General features: G+C 55.7%; 3 protein-coding genes across 3 annotated transcripts; all 3 read right to left on the reverse strand.

The window, feature by feature from the left end:
- Positions 1–14,059: 14,059 nt before the first annotated feature.
- IUM83_12550 (Dual specificity protein kinase shkA) lies at positions 14,060–15,333 on the reverse strand (the record flags this gene model as incomplete). The annotated part of the gene is made up of 2 exons (XM_067937182.1): positions 14,060–14,841; positions 14,937–15,333. The coding sequence occupies 2 exons, from the start codon at positions 15,331–15,333 to the stop codon at positions 14,060–14,062; spliced, it is 1,179 nt and encodes a 392-aa protein (XP_067785185.1).
- Positions 15,334–15,501: 168 nt separating this feature from the next.
- IUM83_12551 (uncharacterized protein) lies at positions 15,502–16,125 on the reverse strand (the record flags this gene model as incomplete). Its single annotated transcript, XM_067937183.1, has 1 exon — positions 15,502–16,125. The coding sequence occupies one exon, from the start codon at positions 16,123–16,125 to the stop codon at positions 15,502–15,504; it is 624 nt and encodes a 207-aa protein (XP_067785207.1).
- Positions 16,126–16,278: 153 nt separating this feature from the next.
- On the reverse strand, positions 16,279–17,149 carry IUM83_12552 (uncharacterized protein; the record flags this gene model as incomplete). Its single annotated transcript, XM_067937184.1, has 2 exons — positions 16,279–16,493; positions 16,555–17,149. 2 exons carry the CDS (start codon positions 17,147–17,149, stop codon positions 16,279–16,281), a joined length of 810 nt encoding a protein of 269 aa, XP_067785184.1.
- Positions 17,150–19,760: the final 2,611 nt, after the last annotated feature.

Raw genomic sequence — 19,760 nt, forward strand, 5'->3', positions numbered from 1 at the left:
CTTCATCGGGCCGTTCACAGTATTGGCACGGCACGGCAACGCATACACGCTAGACATACCGTCTAGCATGCGCCTCCATCCGACCTTTTACGTCGGACGGCTGAAACCATACCTGCAGCACGAGCCCTCTAGCTCGGCTGACCCGAAGCCTCGGCAGGAGCCGAGGTAGAAGCGGAGGACTTGGCCTCGGCGACGAGCAGCCTCTCCTCCAGCGCGCGGTCGCGCTGAAGCAACCCCTTCATCTGGGTCCCCAGCTCGACCTGGATATTCGAGGCGGTCTGCGAGACCGTCGCGACTTGGGCCTTCTGGTTCGCCAGCTCCTGTTTCAGGGCGGCGAACTCAGCGCCCTGGAAACGCTCCACGGCGGTCACCCGGTCGTGGAGAGACGCGTACTGATCAGCCCGGGGCTGATCATACCCGGCGCGTGTTCCCACCCCCGCCACCGCCGATCCGTGACGCCCGCGGCTCAACCCGCTGGATTGTTGAGCGGATTGTTGACCATAGTATCCCGAAAACGAACCCTCAAGGGGCTCATTTTCGTATTCGTTGGAGAGGATTTCCTCTCCATCCAGATACATAGGAGCTGCGGAACGTCTTGCTGGAGGAGGTTCCGGAAATGGTGAGGGCGTACGAAGAGCAGTACGCGCTGGCGCTGGCGCAGCGGAAGTAATACCAGCGCTGCAATCATCGCTAGCGCCCGAACCCTCACGTGCTAAGAACTTAGCACGGAGCTCTTTGAGACTCTCGGGCACACGAAACGACGTGTGCTCGTTCAGGTCGCGGTCGCTCAAGCGGACCGCGCCTGGGAAGCACTTCGTGCACTGAAAGCCCTCGGGCACAGCGCACGGCACATTCGCCTCCTCCGCAGCAACGTGGAGTTGCTCCAACTTTCCACGCTTCGAGTACGTCTCGAAGCGATCACGCGCTTGCTTAATCCGATCACGGTAAGCACTCGGCCTCTTGTTGAAGTTTTCAAAAAAAGGCGTTCCAACTGTGACAAAGTGCCTGCTACTCGGACACTTTGCTGCGAGAAGATGTCTTCTTGCTTTCAAACCATCGGAGCTCATGAAAGAGTCCGATGTAGTAATCGCGCCTTTGATGCGTTTCCGCATCAAAGTGCAGCTCGGCAGCGACAGCGTCATCTTTGATGGCGCTGCACACTTACAGCGGCACCTCATTCGGAGGTACCGAATTCCCATACCGGTCCGTGATCTCGGACGCGTACGGCATCCACGGATCGTGCGCTGCAGGCGCAGCGCGCGGAGAGCCTTGAGCTTTGAAATCACGCGCTGCAGCAGCAGCGCGCGGAGTACTGAGAGCCCCAGCGGAAGCGAGTGGGGTATCGCTCTCAGTTCGCGAACGCTTCGAGCTCGAAGCGTCCGATTCGCCCCCTTCACGCGGGCGAATGTTCTTGGCATGAGGGTCGAGCGATTCGCTCGACACTGAGTCCTTGCGCTTTGAGGGCGAGTCCTCCTCGCCCTCCATATCTTCATCGTCGTCGTCGAAGTCGACGACGTCGCCGTACTTCGCCTTCTGGCGTTCGAAGTAGTCGTCGATTGAGAGATGACTCCCCACCGACTTTGAAGGCTTCTTCTGATGCGCGCTCATCGTTGAATGAGCGCGGATTTCTTCTCCAAACGCGGAGAATTGACGAATAATCAATTCAGAAGATTGACGTGCGAAGTCCCGCGCGTCTAACCTTAAGGGGGGGATGGTGTAACGGGGTTACACGCACAAGTGGCTTGTAGCCACTTGTGAATTTAACAGATATGCTATCTGTTAAAGTTTTAGATACTTCCTCACATTGGTGTAAGACACACCAATGGATACATTGAAGTGGACCACCACAGTGAGTGGGCCACACCTACCCTAAGATCCTATTGGTAGAAAGCAGCATATTTCTACCAATCAGAGACATGCATATTGGCGGGGCTCTGACAGCCAGCCGCTGCCAACTCCTTTCATAGATGATAAACAGTTTTAGCAGATTTTAGAGGAAGATCAATTTACAAACAATGCAGTCCTCATTTCATCTAATCTAAGTCACTTGGAATCCTATCTTATTTAATTTATATTTGTGTATTCAAATATAATTAACCTAAGTAATTACTAAGTACTTACGCTTCCTCATACACGTTGCGCAACGTGTAAGCTAAAGCAGTGAGTCAAGTTAGACCCACTACAGGCGAGACCCACGCCCAACCCCGGCAGACCTAACCTCTTAGTGCTGCCAGGGTGGTGCGTCCCGGAAGCCTGCTAGCTCGGCGAATTCGGCTGGTTGACACAGTATACCCATCCAGCCGGGCAGTACCGTCGATTCTGCTTTTCTGGCTGTCCTGGTACCTTGTTCCACTTCGGTGCTCCACAAAACTAGCGTTTCCTACACCACAAAACGAACCGCAGGTGGTTTCGTTCTTGGGGCACTATGGTCAATGATCCGGCGTGTTGAGCCGCGGGCGTCACGGTGGCGGGGGTGAGAATATACCCGGGGTATGATCAGCCCCAGGCTGATCAATCCGTTCCTCTTCACGACTGGATGGTGGTTGTAGTGGGCCTACTTTGGCTCACTACTTTAGCATACACGTCGCGCTACGTGTATGAGGAAGCGTAGGAGTTTATTAATAATTTGAATTAAGTATACTTGAGTCTACAAGTTGAATATAAATCAAATAAAGACTCCAAGTAGCTAGTTTAAGGTAAAATGAGAACTGTATTGATTGTGAATTGATCTTCCTCCACAATCTGCTAAAACTGTTTATTATGAAAGGGGTTGGCAGCGGCTGGTCGTTGACATGTACGTTTCTGATTGGTAGAACTATGCTGTTTTCTACCAACAGGGTTATTGGATGTATGCAGGCCACTCATTCTGGTGGCCGAAAGTGTAGCCATTGGTGTAACTTACACTAATGTGAGGAAGTATCTATCTTCTAACAGATATCTGTCTGTTAAAACATAAGTGACAATTGTCATGCACAAGTGACTATTGTCACTTGTGTCTGTAACCCCGTTACACCATCCCCCCGTTAAGTTTAGACGTGTCGTTCTCGACACTACAGTTAATATTGACTGCTTGTCAATTGTTTGTGTTGGGGAGATCCGTGCTCATTGCAGATGAGCACGACCAAGCTGAAGACCATCATTGCAACAGAGCTCTCTGTTGCTGAGTAGCATGCGCGGTAGCGAGCTGCGCCGCTACCACGGGGACAGACAACGCAGTGTCTGTGTACGATTCTTTGATGTCGACTGCGTCTGTGCGTCGACATCTCTAAACGAATTCATGTTGCTTACCGTGATCCGGTTAAGCAAGCGCCAAAGCACTTCGACGACGACGCTCCATCCAGGAGCACCGCGACTCGGGACTTCCGGGCGGATAACCTGCCACGTGAACGGTTCAGGTCCAAGCGTCGAGATCGGGCGTACGTTGCCGCCGCGGATGACTCAGACGAAGGAGTGACGAAGGGTCTGAAGCCACACCGGAGGCGACAGCAATCCAGGAAGTATTAGCTCCAAGCCTCCCGAATGCGACGTCAGGAACCCCGGTGACGCGAGAAGACCTTGCGTATGAAGTGTACCGTGCGATGGATCGCGCCGGGTGGCCGCATGACCGACGCCCCATCCCCAGGGGCACCGCATCAACAAGCGCCCAAGCCAGTCCCCGCTCAGCCATATCCACCCCGAGTCAACCCGGATCGGAACGAGTATTGCGAAGGCTGTCACAAGTGGGGGCATCGGCCGGAGAATTGCGGGGGTCCGATGACGTGCGACCGCTGTGGGCGCCAAGGACACCCGCTCGGGTGTGCGAGGCATAGCCTTGCTTGAAGTGTGACGAATTTCACCAAGGAAGATGCGAAGACTGGAAGGCACTCCAAGAGATTATGAAGCTGCTGCGCCAAGGTGGCCTGGCGGATCTGCCAAGCCACATTCGGGAAAACATCCTGAATGGTGAGGCCAATGCAGAGGGAAAACAGTTGAACCACTAAGCCCGCCGGATGGAGATCCAGTACGCGTCGGCCAGCGAAAACCCTCAGAATTGTGTGTCCTAGTTTATGTCGGCCCCGAGTTCAGAGCTCTGAACCAAGATAACCAACAATGCATGTCATCCCGAATTGAAGAACGAATTGTGCCACCCGAGCGGAACTTTGTGGATTGCTCGGGACTACCAGTATCGGTAGGACCCGAAGAACCAGCCGAATTCAAGTTGGTTCCGGGTGAGCGATACGGATGGTGGGCGGAGAACGATTCGAAAGGTGAAGGACAACAAGTTGCGATGGTTCATGGTGCAGTGAACAACCTCAGGACCGAAATTCTTCTGGACACTGGAGCGACTGTGAGTATGATGAGTCAGAATCTTGCGCGTAGACTCAAACTCAGGTTGTACTCACGGAAGCGCATCAAGGTGTCCGGATTAGGAGCTGTTCCGAGCTACATCACGGCGTTAATATCACCTTGGGACATCGACTAGTTTACGTTATGGAATTGTGGGTCACGAACATCGGAGAAGGTGTGGACGTATTACTCAGGATGGATTTCATGCGCTCTGCAGGAGCGCGACTGAGCATTCGGGAAGGCCATGTCTGTCTCCCGGATGAGGAGTCAGTCCTCATGTATGGCGACCACATTCGGATGCGTCATCACCAGGATAACCCGGTCGTGTCACCCTACAGCCTGTACCTGCAACCCGGCGAAAGCGCGAGTGTGCGAATTGCCTACGGCAGTTTCAACCCCCAACGTGACGTGATTTGGACGGGCCGCGGCGACCGTTGAGTGCCCAAGGTGCTGTACGGTGCAAGGTCATGGGCTACGGATGTGGAAGTAGTGAATATTTCGAAGCGGGACGTCTGGATTGACCCTCGGGCACCCCTCGCTCGGGTGATCGATTATGGGAACTTTCCGAGTGGAGGACGTTATGTGAGTCCTGGAACGAAGCGGTACCAAGAATGGCAACAGCTCATTCAGGAAAGCACAGTGTCCAGGCAAGCCAGGCTGCGCGCGGCGCGAGCCTCCTAAATGCTCGAGGCCTCCTAAATGCTCGAGGATGCGCAGCCCCCTGCAGTGGAGACGCGCAAATATCAGTGGCCTACGAAGCTATTGTTGCGGCTCCACCCCAGGACCGAAGCAGATCGGGTGGTGCAGCTACAAGAGAAGCCAAATCCGCTGGTTAGTGCGAGTCCAGGAGTGGCGGACAGCAAGTGCCCCGGGTGTGGCGTATGCAAGGCTGAAGCAGCCGGGCCACCTGACACATCAGATTTTCGCTGACGACGAGCCGTCACTGGTTTGTCTTGGAGTCTATATTGAGTTGTGATTGGTGGAGAGAGAGAATGCGGCGCGGCCGTACCCGTGTGACATGAGTGACGACAGGGAAGGGGCGTGTTCTTGTGGAAGGAATCCTGCGCCTGACCTCATATGGGCCCAACCGGCTGGAAATGTGAAATCCTGGGCGTGCACACCCAGGATTCAACAGTGCATTCAGTCCAGCCACCGGACTTTCCCTTACAACGAGTGCCTAAAGGCTGGCGGAAAGTGTCCCTGGAGACTGTATCCCAGAGTACACCTCGTCGTGCTGTGGTCCAGAGCGACAAGATGGATCAAGTACCAAGAAACACCTACTACCACCACCATGATCACGCGCTGGAAGCCGTACAAGTTGATGTTTGTGGAGATACACGCTAGTCTGTGATGAAGAAGAGTTTGCACCCAGAGTGCACCACGGAAACCCAAGATTCACTTGTGTGAAGACAAGTGCCCCAGGATCTCAAGGTGGAATCCTGGGATTAGACCGTGAATCCAGACGCCCTATACCAAAACCAAGTATCTCCCAAGCTGACATCCAAGATTCACCAAGTTACGCCAAGATTCCAAGAATCACCCAAAATACCAAGTGGAATCCTGAGTGTGAATGCAAGGCAAGTTTGGAGCCAGTTTGAGGCCAGTTTGCAATCAAGTGATGTGTGGCTTGAAGAACAGTCGAGTATCCACCAAGACCTGTCGACTCGACGTTTTCGAAGAGAAGAAGGAGAGTGCTCACACTATAATGTAACCAAGACAACGGACTCGTTGCATGGTGAAACCAAGTCATTTGATTACCCACGACGAAAGTGCGACGACCAAGTCGTCACTAGTCAGGACCTCTGAACCGAAGGTATACTGAAACCAAGATATTCGACCTGAAGTATAGTGAACCGAAGACATTTGCCCGAAGAAAAGTGCAGAAGAGAGAAGTGATAGTGTAGTCGATAACCAAAACAGAGTTCAATTTTCCCTGTAACGCGCAAGTGACTTCGGCCAAGCCTACCGACGGAAATCCGAAGGACCCGAGACTACTACCGCGGGACATTGAGGGCACATCGACTACAAGGACGAGTCGTCTGTGTGAGCTCCACCTACTCTAAGTCCAGTAAGGTTGTGACCAGAGACGCCTTGTGCTTCCTGGAGTGATCCACCTATTTCATATCCTAGTTGGGTCACTTGCTGTGCTCGTGGTAGCCCATTTCATGTTCCCGATTGTGTTCTGGAGTGCTAAGTAGTCGCCTCCAGGATATTGTATTGACTGCTGCGTGTGACGGGAAGGTTAACTGATAGTGATTGTATTTTCCCTCTAAATTGAGGGTGGTGCGCGTATTGGCGAGTATTCAGGCGAGCTAGGCGCCTGGATATCAGACTCGAGTGAGCATAGTGTGTGAGTGACCCACCGTCCGAGGGTCCAAGAGAATAAGTGACGGCTAGTGGTAGTGTTTTTTCTCTGTATTTGTTGGTTATCGGAATAAGAGAAGGTGCCTCCTGAGTTCCAAGCTTCACCCATAGTGAAAGTGAAATCATGGATCCTGAATTCGTGATATTCTGGGCTCGGGTGATCTGAAATTCTGGGTTTCCTTCAGCATCGAGGACGCGTTCTGGATTAGACGTGCACCTCAGCGCTTCTTCAAAGGCTACATTTACAACTCCGGTGAAGTGCCGTTCCGTCGAAGATAAACGAGCCGACAGGGATTACGCACGGTACTCACGCCAAACAAGGGAGGGTGAAATTCAGGGTTTGCTTTGCGGCACTCTGGGTTTTATTCTTCTTCTGTTGACTCCCAGTATTTTCCTGGGCTACGCTATACAAAACACCCCTGGGCGATCAAGGTTTCACCGGCCTCGCTTCAGCTGGTGCTCGTGCCCGGATTCGATTGTCGAGGATTTCACCGAGTTCAAATGCTGAAGATCTGCTGAGTGCTCGTCAACTTCAAGTGTAGAAAATGCCTGGAGGACGAGGGGCGAAGGAGACTGGACGTGATGACGGGGGACGCGGTAGTGCGGCGCGTCAGTCACGTCGTGTTCAAGGTTTGGAGCCTGAGGAGCACAATGACCTGGAAACAGTCGTCCGCGACGCTCGGAAGGCGCGGAAGGCTGCTCGTGAGAGCGACGCAGCGCAAGGCGGGGACGTCGAGGCGTCTTCGATTCAAGATCGGCCGGCTAACGAGCCGCCGACCCAGGATGACCAAGCTTCGTCCAAGGTTCAAGGCTCGTCGAAGGCAAATACTGGGTCGCAGAATCCTGACGTCCCGGAGGAGCGCGTCAGCGAGGGTGGTGCTCAGGCGTCTGAGGGAGGCGTCAATGCGGTTGAGCCCCCGGAGGTGACGGACTTGGTTTCTGAGTCTTCATCTACGGACGAATCTGTGGAGGAAGTGAAGTCGGAGCCCGTGCGTGTGAAGGAGGAGGCGAAAACCCAGGATTCACTTGTGAAGTCTGGGTCCGCACCACCTGAACCCAGGATTCCGGCCCCAAGATCGCGAGCTGCGCCAAGGACGACACCGGAAGGCAACGTCCAGGATGCTACTGAGGCTGCTCCATAATCGGGAGCACCGGTGCTGGATGGAGAGCGTACGGTAATGTACGCGCGACGCGAGGTCCGACGCTGGGAAGACGCGAAACCTGGAAAGGTGACGCCCCCAAGTGTCGACTACGAGTGGCCAACTCCAAAACCGGACACTAATGCGTATTTCACTGCGGCCTACGCGACCGGCGACTACCTCAAGTGGCGGTCGGCTCTGACGAGTCAGGATGATGCCTGGATCTCTGAATTTCACCTCGCCCGGTGGGGCGTTGGTGGGCCCCTGGATCTCATGGCTACTCAGATAGCTCTGAACGTCATGACGCCACGCGAGTGCGTCGCCATCCTCCAGACTCTGTTCTTTGAGGCAGGATTCAAGTTCGTCAACTTGATTCCGGAATGGTCCACGACACGTGCATCCAGGATTCCAGACGGCATGATGCGCTCTGGCATGGGGGAGATCCAGAATTTCCTCACAGCGGAGCTTGTCGAGTGGAGACTTGTGGTGGCCGGGGTGCCTTTCAAGGTGAACGCTGCGCCTGAAGATCAACCTGCGCCAGAAGGACCGCCAAGACTGGATTACCACACGGAAGATGAAGGCGGTGATTTATTGATGACGGATTACGACGCGGACCTACTCGGGCGACAGTTTGTCCTGAAGTTCAGGCTGACTGGACTCAGGATTTCACGGAGCCCGCGAGGGTCGAGTGACAGCGAGCCGCAGTCCAAGCGCACTCAGCTTGGGCCACCTCGGCCGCAAGCCCCGTCGACCCCGTCCGCGTTGTCCACGCCATCGCTGTCTTCACTGCCGGCGTACAAGTCTTCGGCTGGTACCTCGCGTCAGGATTCCAACTTCGGCACATCGCGAGCTTCAGACGAGAGCACCGCCTCAGGCGCGCAAGCGTCTCGTGGCAGCTCTTCATCCTCGTCGATGATGTCGCTTGGTCAAAGGGTCGGAGGATTGGCGCTGGTTGCCCAGAATTCTGGCGGTGTCGCGGTTGCCGGTGATCTTGGATTCCAAGTCACCCGGACCTTCATTCCCCCGCGTCTTGTGCCGGTCGACCAGGATGACGTAGAGATGGCGCCGCCCGTGGACTCTGACGCTGACGTCTGGATTCCGATGCACGGCGAATCCAGGATTCCAGCTTCCTCCGAGCCCGTCGACACTGGCGACGTCAGCGGCGATGAGCGGAGTCAATACCGAAGCTCTAAGAGCGAGGTGCGCTCTCGACGCTCGGCGAAATCCAGGAGGTCGACAGCCTCCAGTCGCTCGGGTGAATCCAGGCGTCTTGAGTCAGCTTCTTCCGTGTCCGCGAGGTCTGGGACTGCCCAAATCGAGCTGAATGTCTTGCGACAACAGCAAGAGTGGCAAGCCCGCATGGAGCAGGAGCAGCACGAGTTTCTTGCCCGGGAGCGTCTGGATGCCTTGGAGCGTGAACGCCTGAGGGAACAGAGCGACTTGGAAGCGCGGCACCAGATCCAGGAGCTCACCGACCGACTGGTCCAAGCGGAGATCGCCCGAGGTGAAGTTGAACGGCGCGCGCAGAGCTTAGAGGTCCGCCAATACCCAGATTGCAACGCGCATTCAGGGTCCGGCCTGGAATTCAGCCGAAGCTGCGCCCCTGGACGCCGCCTACGCGGAGCGCTGGCAGAAGCGCGAGGCCGAAGCCGACGCAGAGCGCGCACACTAGGCCTCGGAGATTCACGCGACCTTGAAGAAACAAGTGTCTGCCCTGGAGAAGAAAGTCCAGGATGTCGAGGCAGAACGAGACCTTGAGCGGGAAACTTCTCAGAATGTGCAGCGGTTCCACGCCGGACAGTTACGCGACCTTCGTGCAACATTGTCCCAAGTTCAAACGTTTCGGGCAATGGCCGCCCCTGATTTTGCAACTCGAGTCGGTATTGGTGGAATTCAGGGCCATGAATTTGCAACTGTGAATGCAGTATCCAGTGGTGTAATCAGTGATGACGCAAGTGTCGCACGTAAGAGACATGCGACAGCTGGCTTGGAGAACACCTCCGAATTCGCCGCCGCTCAACTGCGAGCGCCCATCGTGCAGTCCACCGACACTTCGCGCCGCGCGAAGCACGTGAAGCAAGAGCATGGCGCGACGGAGGCCGAGGTGACGACGGAGGTTAAGCCAGCATCTGTGACTGTGGCGAAGACATCTGCATCCAGGAGGACAACTGACTCCGGTGTTCCGCGGGGCCGAGGCGAGGACTCTAAACGCCTCGTCGGCCAGGAGGCAGACGTCCAAGAAGAAGAAGCGCCACGATTCCAACCCGCCTTCAGACTCGGACCCAAGTTCCGAATCCAGCGACGACGACTCGTCTTCTGACAGTTCCGACGACAGCTCGAATGAGGCCCCCGGTGTGAACTTGACGACAGCGGCTACGATCAAGGGGGGCACTGCGCTCCTGACGTTCCGACCTTACATCAACTCGAACACCCTGAGTGAGTTTGATACCAAATCTTCACTCAGGGAACGCGTACACTGGTGAGAGCGCTTCTCGAATATGGCTGCGCAAGGAGGATGGTCCACGAAGATGCGAATTCAGGAACTCAAGTTGAAACTCACGGGAGATTCGCGCTATTGGTTCAATTAGTTGCCGAAGCACACTCGGCGTGAATGGAAGGAATTGTCGGCGGCATTCATGAAGAAGTTCTGCAAGGCGCGCTCATCATACTCTGAACGTTATTTTACGATGGATATGAAGGACTCTGAGAGCGCCTTGGATTTCTTTTACCGGTTGAATTCTGCAGCTGGCAAGGCTGAATTCGATTTCCGCAAGTCATCGAAGCGCCTGGAGAAACATATCCGAAAATTCATCACAAAACTCAGGGACACACAACTCAAGCCGTCGTTGCAAGACCAGAGATTCAGGAGTATCGCCGACTTGGAGTACGCCTTGGAGCAGGATGAAGATGTTTGGAGTCGGAGTGACCAGGATGCATCTGCATCCAGGACACGGGACTTCAGAGCTGACAACATCCCGCAAGGACGCTTCAGGTCAAAGCGCCCTGGACGTGCCTTTGTGACTAGGGGCGATGACTCTGACTCTGATGTGAGCGAGGACTTTGAAAAACGCGGTCACTTCCAAGATAACAACGCCGAGCTCAGGATTTCGACCCGGGATGCCAATGTGAATTCAGAATCGACCCGCGAAAATCGTGGAGATGACGTTGCCTCTTCTGGAAATGGAAACACTCCAGGTGTGACCGGTGCTGAATGGACGCAGTCTGTGGCGAATGAAGTCTATCGTGTGATGGATAAAATGGGTTGGCGTCCACCCGCCCAGGTACCTTGAGCGAATTCTGGTTACCGCTCGCCGCGCCGCGACAACTCGAATTGGGACAAGTACTGTGAGAAGTGTGGCAAGTGGGGGCATCCAGAAGACAGCTGCTCGAAAGACATGAAGTGTGACCGATGCTTGGATGTGGGCCATCCGACACACATGTGTCGTGCCCAACCGTGTGGGAACTGTGGCAAATTACATCCTGGAAAAACGTGTGAAGACTGGAAGACGCTAGAAGCTGTGAAGAACCTCGCCCACCAAGGTGCAATGAAGGACATGCCGAGCCAAATCCTGGATAAACTCCTCGATGGCGAAGCAAATTCTGGGAGGCCGTTAAACCAATAAGCCCGCTGGGTGGGGAACTCTGGGGCCTTCTTCTGCCCAGTACGCGCCGGGCAGAAGAAGGCCCCAGAGTTATGTGTTCTAGTGTACGTAGGCCCGGGGCTGAGAGCAAGTACCCAAGATAACCAACAATGCATGGCTACTTTGATTCAGGATTCAACTACGTGTTCAGAATTCCCGCTACCTGATGGATCGCACCCTGATGCAGCTAGCTCTGATGAAATTGTGGAGTACAAGCTGAATCTTGGAGAGCGTTATGGGTGGTGGGAAGACCACAATCCTGACCCAAAGAAACGTGATGTTGCGATGGTGCACGGTGCAGTAAATGACTGTCGGACGAAAGTCCTCCTGGATACCGGTGCGAGTGTGAATATTGTGAGTTTCGACTTAGCGCGTAAGTTGGGACTCAAACTCAAGTCGCACAAACGAACCAAGGTTTTCGGATGGGAGGCGTCCCGACATACATTGGTGCATGTGCTGAGGTGAAGATCACCCTCGGTCTGAGGGTGGTGATATCCTGAATGTCTGGGTTGCAAATACCGGCGAAGGAATCGATGTACTTCTCGGTATGAGTTTCATGCTTGCAGCTGGTTTGAGGATTAGCGTTCGTGAATGTCTTGTGACGCTGCCACATGAAGAGACGATTGTCATGTGTGGATGGTCGCCTGGAGATCGCACAGGAGTTGACTTGCCGGTGAACCCCCAGTGCAGTCTGTATCTGCGACCAGGAGAAGATGCGATGGTTCGAATTCAGTATGGCCAGACCAAACCCCAGCGCGAGCTGGTGTGGGCTGGACGAGGAGATCGCTGGGTTACACAAATCATTTTTGCGGCGAAATCCTGGCCAGTGGCTGTACGAGTGGTGTTCATTGAGGATAAGAACGTCTGGATTGACACGCGGACCCCTGTCGCTAGAATTGTGGAGTACGGATTCTTCCCAAGAGCAGGCCGCTTTGTGGGTCCAGGGTCTTCAGCCTATCGGGACTGGCAAGTATCTATCGTAGAGAATGTGCCGTCCCCTGAAGCCAAGGTGCGTATGCGACGACTCGCTGAGCTCCAGGATTCCACGCCAGAACCGCGGTGCACTCAGACGCCAGCGTATCAGTGGCCACTCAGAATCCTACCTCGACCTGAAGGAGGGCCTGACAGGGCCATGCTGGCTGCAGTGCTTCCAAGGCCAATTCTTCGGCGCGTGCGCTTTGCTCAAGATGCTGCGACTCAGACGGACGAAGATACTCTTGAAACTGTCGTCACTCCACAAGAAACCGAAGCAAGGACAAGTGAGGCGGAGACCGCTGGAGAGGGCATTGTGGAGACAACTGGTAGTAAGACGACCCTAAATGCACCGGCCCGAATCCCGGTGCGTCTAGTGAAATCTTGGATGTACCCGACGATGCCGATGATTCGCTGCAGCCTCTGGATGAATACTGGGATATCCCGATCTCTGGCATGCACCAGTCAGATTGGTACGACCACGCCGAAAGGCTGATGTTCGCCATGAATACGTCGATCGACGCGACCCGCATGGACACCCCGTTTTACCTGGTGCACGGGTGGGACGCGCAAGGCACGGTGGCTGCAATGTTAGGGCCAAAACCCTCCAGCATTCCCGAGCGGACGGCCTACGAGTAGCGACGGAAGTTTCAACGCGACTACAGCTACGCTCCAGCCTGCGCCGAAGACATTCAGAAGAAGGCGAAGCGTGCCAGATCAGATGAGCAGAACCGAAAGTGGCACCAGCTTTCAGAGCGATTGAAGTCAGGTTTCGAGAAGGGCGATGCCGTGTGGCTGTATATCCCAAAGAAATAACAAGGATTGAGCAGAAAGTTAGCACACCTCTGGCATGGGCCATTCGGGATCGAAGAAATTCGGGATGACTTTCGGGTGCACCTTAAGGAGAACACGGGCTACCGTGTAAATCCCTGGGTGCACGTGAGCCGCCTGAAGCCGAGGGCCATCTTCCCGAAACGTCCCACGGCCGAGCTGGAAGTGGATAAAACTGATGATTTCGATGCTGCTTTGCTGTCGGAGGACAGTTGGGAGCCGGACCACGCGAATGGTGAATTCGAAGTGGAGAAGATCCTGGATCTACGATGGGTCAAGCGTACGCGCACGTTTAAACGCACCCGGAAGTACTCGGTGAAGTGGAAGGGCTACCCCGATCCGGAGTGGATACCAGTGTCCCAGCTCAATTGCGGCGCGCTGTTATACGAGTTTAACCAAGGGGCGAAGGCTAGGGCACGTTTTCAGGCTATCCAGGCCGGAGACGATCACCCTAGCGTGTAGCCAACCCGAATGGACATGACTCGAGTGACGGTCACCGCAACTGGTGATGTCGACTGTGATTGTTTTGACTTCGATTGTTGACTGAGGATGGTGATCACGCTCAGGAAGCCCAGCGTATGAACCGCCTGAATGTGGAGATGATGGTGGAATTGATGATGATGGAGTTGTTTTCCAGAACGAGAAAGCTGTGTGAAGTGATGAAAGCCTAAGTAACGACGGAATATGCAAGGTCGAGTTGATTGTGCGTTAATCGGAGCTACGCTACGTATGCAGGCACTAAGAAAACGACGCTTGGGACTCGGCTTGGAAGGTGCATCCGAGTGCTCACGGGAACTTGCTGGACACCAGGTAGCGACGGCAGTCCGCCGCAGACCGGTGCTTCAGGCTCCGCACATGAGCCGGCAGGTGCGCGATGCGATCGTCATCCGAGGCGCACGTGTTCCACTGCGCCCGAGCAGGGTCCTCTTGGTCCACCAATTCGAACTGCTCTTGCAGTGTGAACGGTGTGCCATCCGACTTGGTGTGCGAGTCCGCCATCCAGATCCAGGTGCAGCACTTTGATGGGAACGTCCAGACTCCCGGCTCCCCGAGCACGGACTGTGGCAGTCCCGCGTTGACCGCTTCATCCAGGAGGGCTTGGTACAAAAGGCAAGCCTTGTCGCATTCGTTCTTGCGCTCGGAGTGCAGCCCCAGAGAGTACGCATCCTGCTGGTGGTGAATGACAAACCAGTGACCGATCCTCCAGAATGCGCGACGGTTGTTGCTCATGAAGGTGACGATCTTGTCCAGATACATCTGCTGGACGGAGCCTGGTGGTGAAGACACGTGAAGGATGAGATGCTTCAGCCGGTTCTCGAAGCGATCGTCCCAAGGGGTGTCGAGCCCGAGCTTTTTCACCTCTTCAGGTTTCCAGCGCGCACGAACGGCGTCCCGATCCGTGTTCTTGCTCAAATTCGGAGTGTAATCCGGAAATTCAGCCGTCTGGCAGACCGCCTTGGCGGTCCCCGCCTGGAACTTGAGCAGGATGCCGCAGTGACGCCACGATAGGATGCCACGAGCCGGAACCTCCACGATGCGCAATTCGCCAGCCGTCAAGTCGGAGTATTCTTTGCGTGCCAACGGAGACGGAAACGCTCCCGGCTCGGGCGTGCGCGCTTGGCCGGAGGAGCTGCAGAGTCAGGTTGCTGTGAATCAGATGCACTTGAAGTGGTCGATGTGACGCTGTCTCGACGCTTGGCCTTCCGAGGCGGAGTGGTACGGACGTCCAACTTGGCCACAAACTGCTTGTGCGTCTGGAAGGTCTCGTCCCGAATCTCATCGTCCTCGTCGCCGCCGACGTCTGAACATAGCGCCTCCGTGATCTCCGCGGTGGCATCCAGGCGCACCTTCTTGAGCGCCGGCCAGCGGGCAGGGGCGCGATCTAGACTCTCGAGCTGCGTCTCGGCCGTCTTGAAGTGCCAACGTGGGACGTACTTGGTCCACGGAGTCTGACTCAGCTTACTCCAGTACATCATCCGGATGAGCATTGCCGTGACATCCCGAGCGTGGAACCGAGTGTGCACCACGTTGTCCCCCTGGATCAAGTCGAACGCATCCAGGTAGTCGAGACCAGATTACATAGCGAATTGCAAGTCCGAGCGCTGCTTGTCCCAGATCGCGGCGTGATCCACGAGAGACGCCCGAGCGTCGGCAGCCGTCCATGCATTTGGAGTCAGCGGATCCAACGTGTCCTCAGAGACTGGAGCGTACGAATCCGGGCGGAGCTGCTAGTTGCCCGCCTGAAACTTATTGGATAACCCGGATGGCTTGGAGTTACGTGGCTTGGAAGGCTGAAGCGGCGTGGACGGAGCTGACGAGTCCTGAGTGAAGTCGAGAGGCGCGTCCCTGGACCCTTCCTTCGAGTCGTGGTCATCGCCCTCCTTTTCTTCCTCGTCGTGCTCCCCGTCGTCTTGCACCACGAATGGCCCAGACTGCGCGCTGAAATCGCCCAATGCGTTGACCATGATCTGGGTGGCCCAGCCACCTGGAGGCAGGCGGTTGTCCTTGGCGTATTCCAAGAGAGCATTCAGGCGAGGCCAGTTGCCGTCCACTCGAGTGTTGTGCCGGTTCAGGAAGTTCATCACATTGCCGACGTTTAGCGACCCAGCCTTGAGGCGGTCCTCCAACATCCGAGCGTGCGTGCGCAGGTCATCATTTTCACGCGACAGCTCGTCGATCCGGAGTTGCAGAGCCTGCTCCTCCCGAGCGTGTGCTTGTGCGGCGCGCTTGAACTCTTGAGCGTGGGCGCTCGCCTCCTGCTCCACCTGACTCTTGGCCACCTTGAACTGGTCGTCCCAGAAGCGAATCAGGAGGGCGACGTTGCTCTCGACGTTCTGGAGTTCCGTGACCATGCCAATTAGCGCGCGACTCGCGTTGAGGCCACCCGAATCTAGCTGTTGGCGCACGGCCTAGTAGTGCTTGAACGTGCGCTTGAGAAGCGTGGCGGTGCCGAAGACTTTGCGTGCGAGGACTCGATGTCTTAGTGCTGGAGCAACGATGCGAATTCACGTTGAGCGCCGATGTCGCTCAGGAGGTCTCGACGTTTTACCACCTGCCGTCCGAGGCACCAGAACGTTGCGCCGGATGTCCACGTCCGGGTCGATCGGTCCCTGCAGCGCCTGAATCTCGGAGTCGGACAGGTTCTCGGTTGCCCAGATTGACTCCAGACCGCCGAAGCCGTCTCGGACCATGTAATCCCGGTGAACGTCCATGACCCGAGCTGGCACGCCCACGAAGGTGCGGCCGCCCTCCCCAGGAATTGGCACCCGAGTCGGAGGTACTTGACCAGCCGGCGCCCGACGCTTCATCCCGAAGAATCAGCTCGCCTTGATACATGGTGGCCAGCGATGACGCGAGAGGTACCATCACCCCGCTCAGGCTCGCGCCCGGCACGTCCGCGCTGTCCTTGCGCTTGGAGCTCCCATCATCACCCCGGCGTTTGCACTCCTTACTGGAGCTGCGGCTTGATTTGCCGCTACGCTCCTTGCTTGTGCTGCGGCTTGACTTAACGCTACGCGCCTTGCCCGGCTTGCCCTTCCCGGACTTGCCGCCCTTGCCACCCGACGCGCCCGCATTGCCGCTGTCTTGCGGAGCTGTGTCCGGTTTGGCCCCCTTGGTTTCCGGCGCGCGCTCGCCGCCGTCGCCTTGCTTCGGCGCGCCCGCGTTGTCGCCGCCACCTTGACCTTGCGTGTCTTGAGCTTCTTCGCCCGCGCTCGCCGTGCACGTCGAACCGGAAGTTGCGCCGCGGTCACCCTCCGCACCGACCAAGGTCGAAACGTCACCTCCCACTGGAGGGGCGCCCGGAAGTTGCTCGGATCCGGATGCAGGGGCGCCACCATCAGACGCCGGGCCAGCAGTGTCAGCGGAGTCATTCATGAGTTGCTTGAAGGAGAGAAATTTGCGTTGTGGACGAGGAGCGATGCCTCGAATGGAATTGGACTTGACAGTTGGAGCTTGGACTGGACGAAGAAGGTTCGCCAGTCTGGGAAGGGGCCCGGAGGCCCGCCGATTCAGGATGGCTGTTCGCCCGGAGTGGCTACGCCCGTGTGGTGGTCTGTTCATGGCCTAACACTTCGGTGGTATTTTCCTCAGTGGAAGCCCCAGACCAGAGGGGCGGTTGACACGAGGCAACTGGAATTTTACAGGTGGCCCAGGCGCAGCTGTCCCCGGCTGGTCTGAAAGGAACGTGTGATTATGGAGAAGCTCCGCGCGCGATTACATCATTATACCTACGATGGTGGTCTGTTGTTTTACAACACGGGCCCCGAGGACACGCCCCGCGTGGTCATCCCTTATGATGAGGACTTGAAGTATCGCATCCTCTATGAGGCACATGACACCCCGCTGGGTGGCCATCTTGGTCGTGAAAAGACCTACAGCACGGTGAGCACCCACTATTGGTGGCCGAAGATGTACAGGTGGACGAGCACCTATGTGCGCCGTGTGAGACGTGTCAACGGGTGAAGTCATCGCCTGATGCGGCGGCGCCGCTGGCAAGCTTGCTGGTACCTTCTGTGTGCTGGCGCTCCATGAGCATTGTAACGGGGTTACACGTACAAGTGGCTGCAAGCCACTTGTGAATTTAACAGATAGGTTATCTGTTAAACGTTTTGGATACTTCCTCACATTGGTGTAAGACACACCGATGGATACATTGAAGTGGACCACCACAGTGAGTGGTCCACACATACCAAAGATCTTATTGGTAGAAAGCAGCATCTTCACCAATCAGAGACATGCATATTAGCGGGGCTCTGACAGCCAGCCGCTGCCAACCCTTTCATAGATGATAAACAGTTTTAGCAGATTTTAGAGGAAGATCAATTTACAAACAATACAGTTCTCATTTTACCTTAAACTAGCTACTTGGAGTCTTGTCTAAAGTTAACTTATATTTGTGTACTCAAATATAATTAACCTAAGTAATTACTAAGTACTTACGCTTCCTCATACACGTTGCGCAACGTTTAAGCTAAAGTAGTGAGTCAAGTTAGACCCACTACACCTGGTAGCACTTTGTAGTCCGTCCAACGACCGACTGCTTGACGTTCGTACGCGGTGTACGAACGCGGAGCGAGAACCACATGAGCACGGAGGTGCCCATGGAGAGCTCAACACGCCTGCAACGCATGTTGCACGCGCTGACTGCCCCACCTGTCTGACCCAGGTGAGGCCTCCAACGACTGTCAACAGTCATTGGAGAAGCGGCGATAGCTACAATGCTGCGTACGCTATCGCCGACGGAGCAACATGGTGTTGCTCTGGGATTCATCATGAAGGAGCAGCGTGACGCTGCTTCAGTGACGGCGTCGTCAGGACGACACCGCGTGCTCAACCATTAAAGTTGAGCGTAAGCAATTACGTGGAAGAGAGGGCGAGCTCTCTCCGGTGGCTTGTCGAACTCGACACAGCCATAGCGGCTCGACGCATCGTCGACCCGCTGTCGAAGGTCGCGTTCGCCATGTCCTGCCTTGGCGGACGCGCAGGAGTTGGGCGTATGGACGCCGACTCTCCGATCCTACGTGCTTCAGCACGTACGAAGTATTAAGGAGGAGCTCAAACAAGCGTTTGAGCCCCGCAACGAATTCCGGTCGAGGGCGGAGTTCTCGACCTTCAGCAGGGTAAGCATGATGTCCATGCTTACGCGCAGCGCGCACGATATTTGGTATCAAATATCGTGACTAACCTGATTGACGAGGCGACCAAGGTCGTCACGTTCATGAAAGGACTTAGAGATGGGCCTGTGAAGACCTATCTCTTCCGAGAGTACCCGAGTACTCGAAGCTGCGATCACTCTTGCCATGCAAGAGTTTAGCCTGCGGCAGGCTAAACTGCATGTGAACGTACCGAGGCCGCAACCACGCCCGGTAGTGAGGACGGGAGGTCCGGAACCAATGGACCTCTCGAGCGCAACAACTGCTGGTTACCAGCAGCAGGTAACGTGCGATGCTTCCGTTGCGGAAGGATCGGTCACTTGCACGGAGTGCACAGCTCCCATGCCCTGAGGTGGCCGTCGTGGCGATGCTAGGCATCGCCGCGGACCAACAAAAACGCGAACATCCAGTAGGCGCGGGGCGCCCTACTGGTAATGCAGTCGCGCGTGCCGACATCGGGCACGCGACACTAGACTGCAGCCCCAGTGAGACCAGCTCACTGCGAAACAAGATGACAGGCCGAACCTAGTCATCTTGAGGTTTACTCGAAGAGAGCGAGTGACTCTCTTCGAGCTTTGTAGACTCAGGCGCGTCGAACAACTTTGTTCGACTACGAAGCCTGTCGAGACTTGACTTCGAGGAGGTAGATACACCTCGAAGTCTTCTGAGGTACGACTGGCAACAGGTGCCATCGAGACCGAGAAGCGCGTCGTGAACGTGCGCTTCTCGTACAAACAACGAGTGTTTGTCGAACACTTTATCGTCCTGGACCTGGACGATAAGTTCGACGTAATGGGCATGCCGTGGCTTGCACGGCATGATCCGGTGATAGA

Source organism: Phytophthora cinnamomi, assembly GCF_018691715.1.
Source record: "Phytophthora cinnamomi strain GKB4 chromosome Unknown Contig81, whole genome shotgun sequence".
Classification (NCBI taxonomy): Eukaryota; Oomycota; class Peronosporomycetes; order Peronosporales; family Peronosporaceae; genus Phytophthora; species Phytophthora cinnamomi.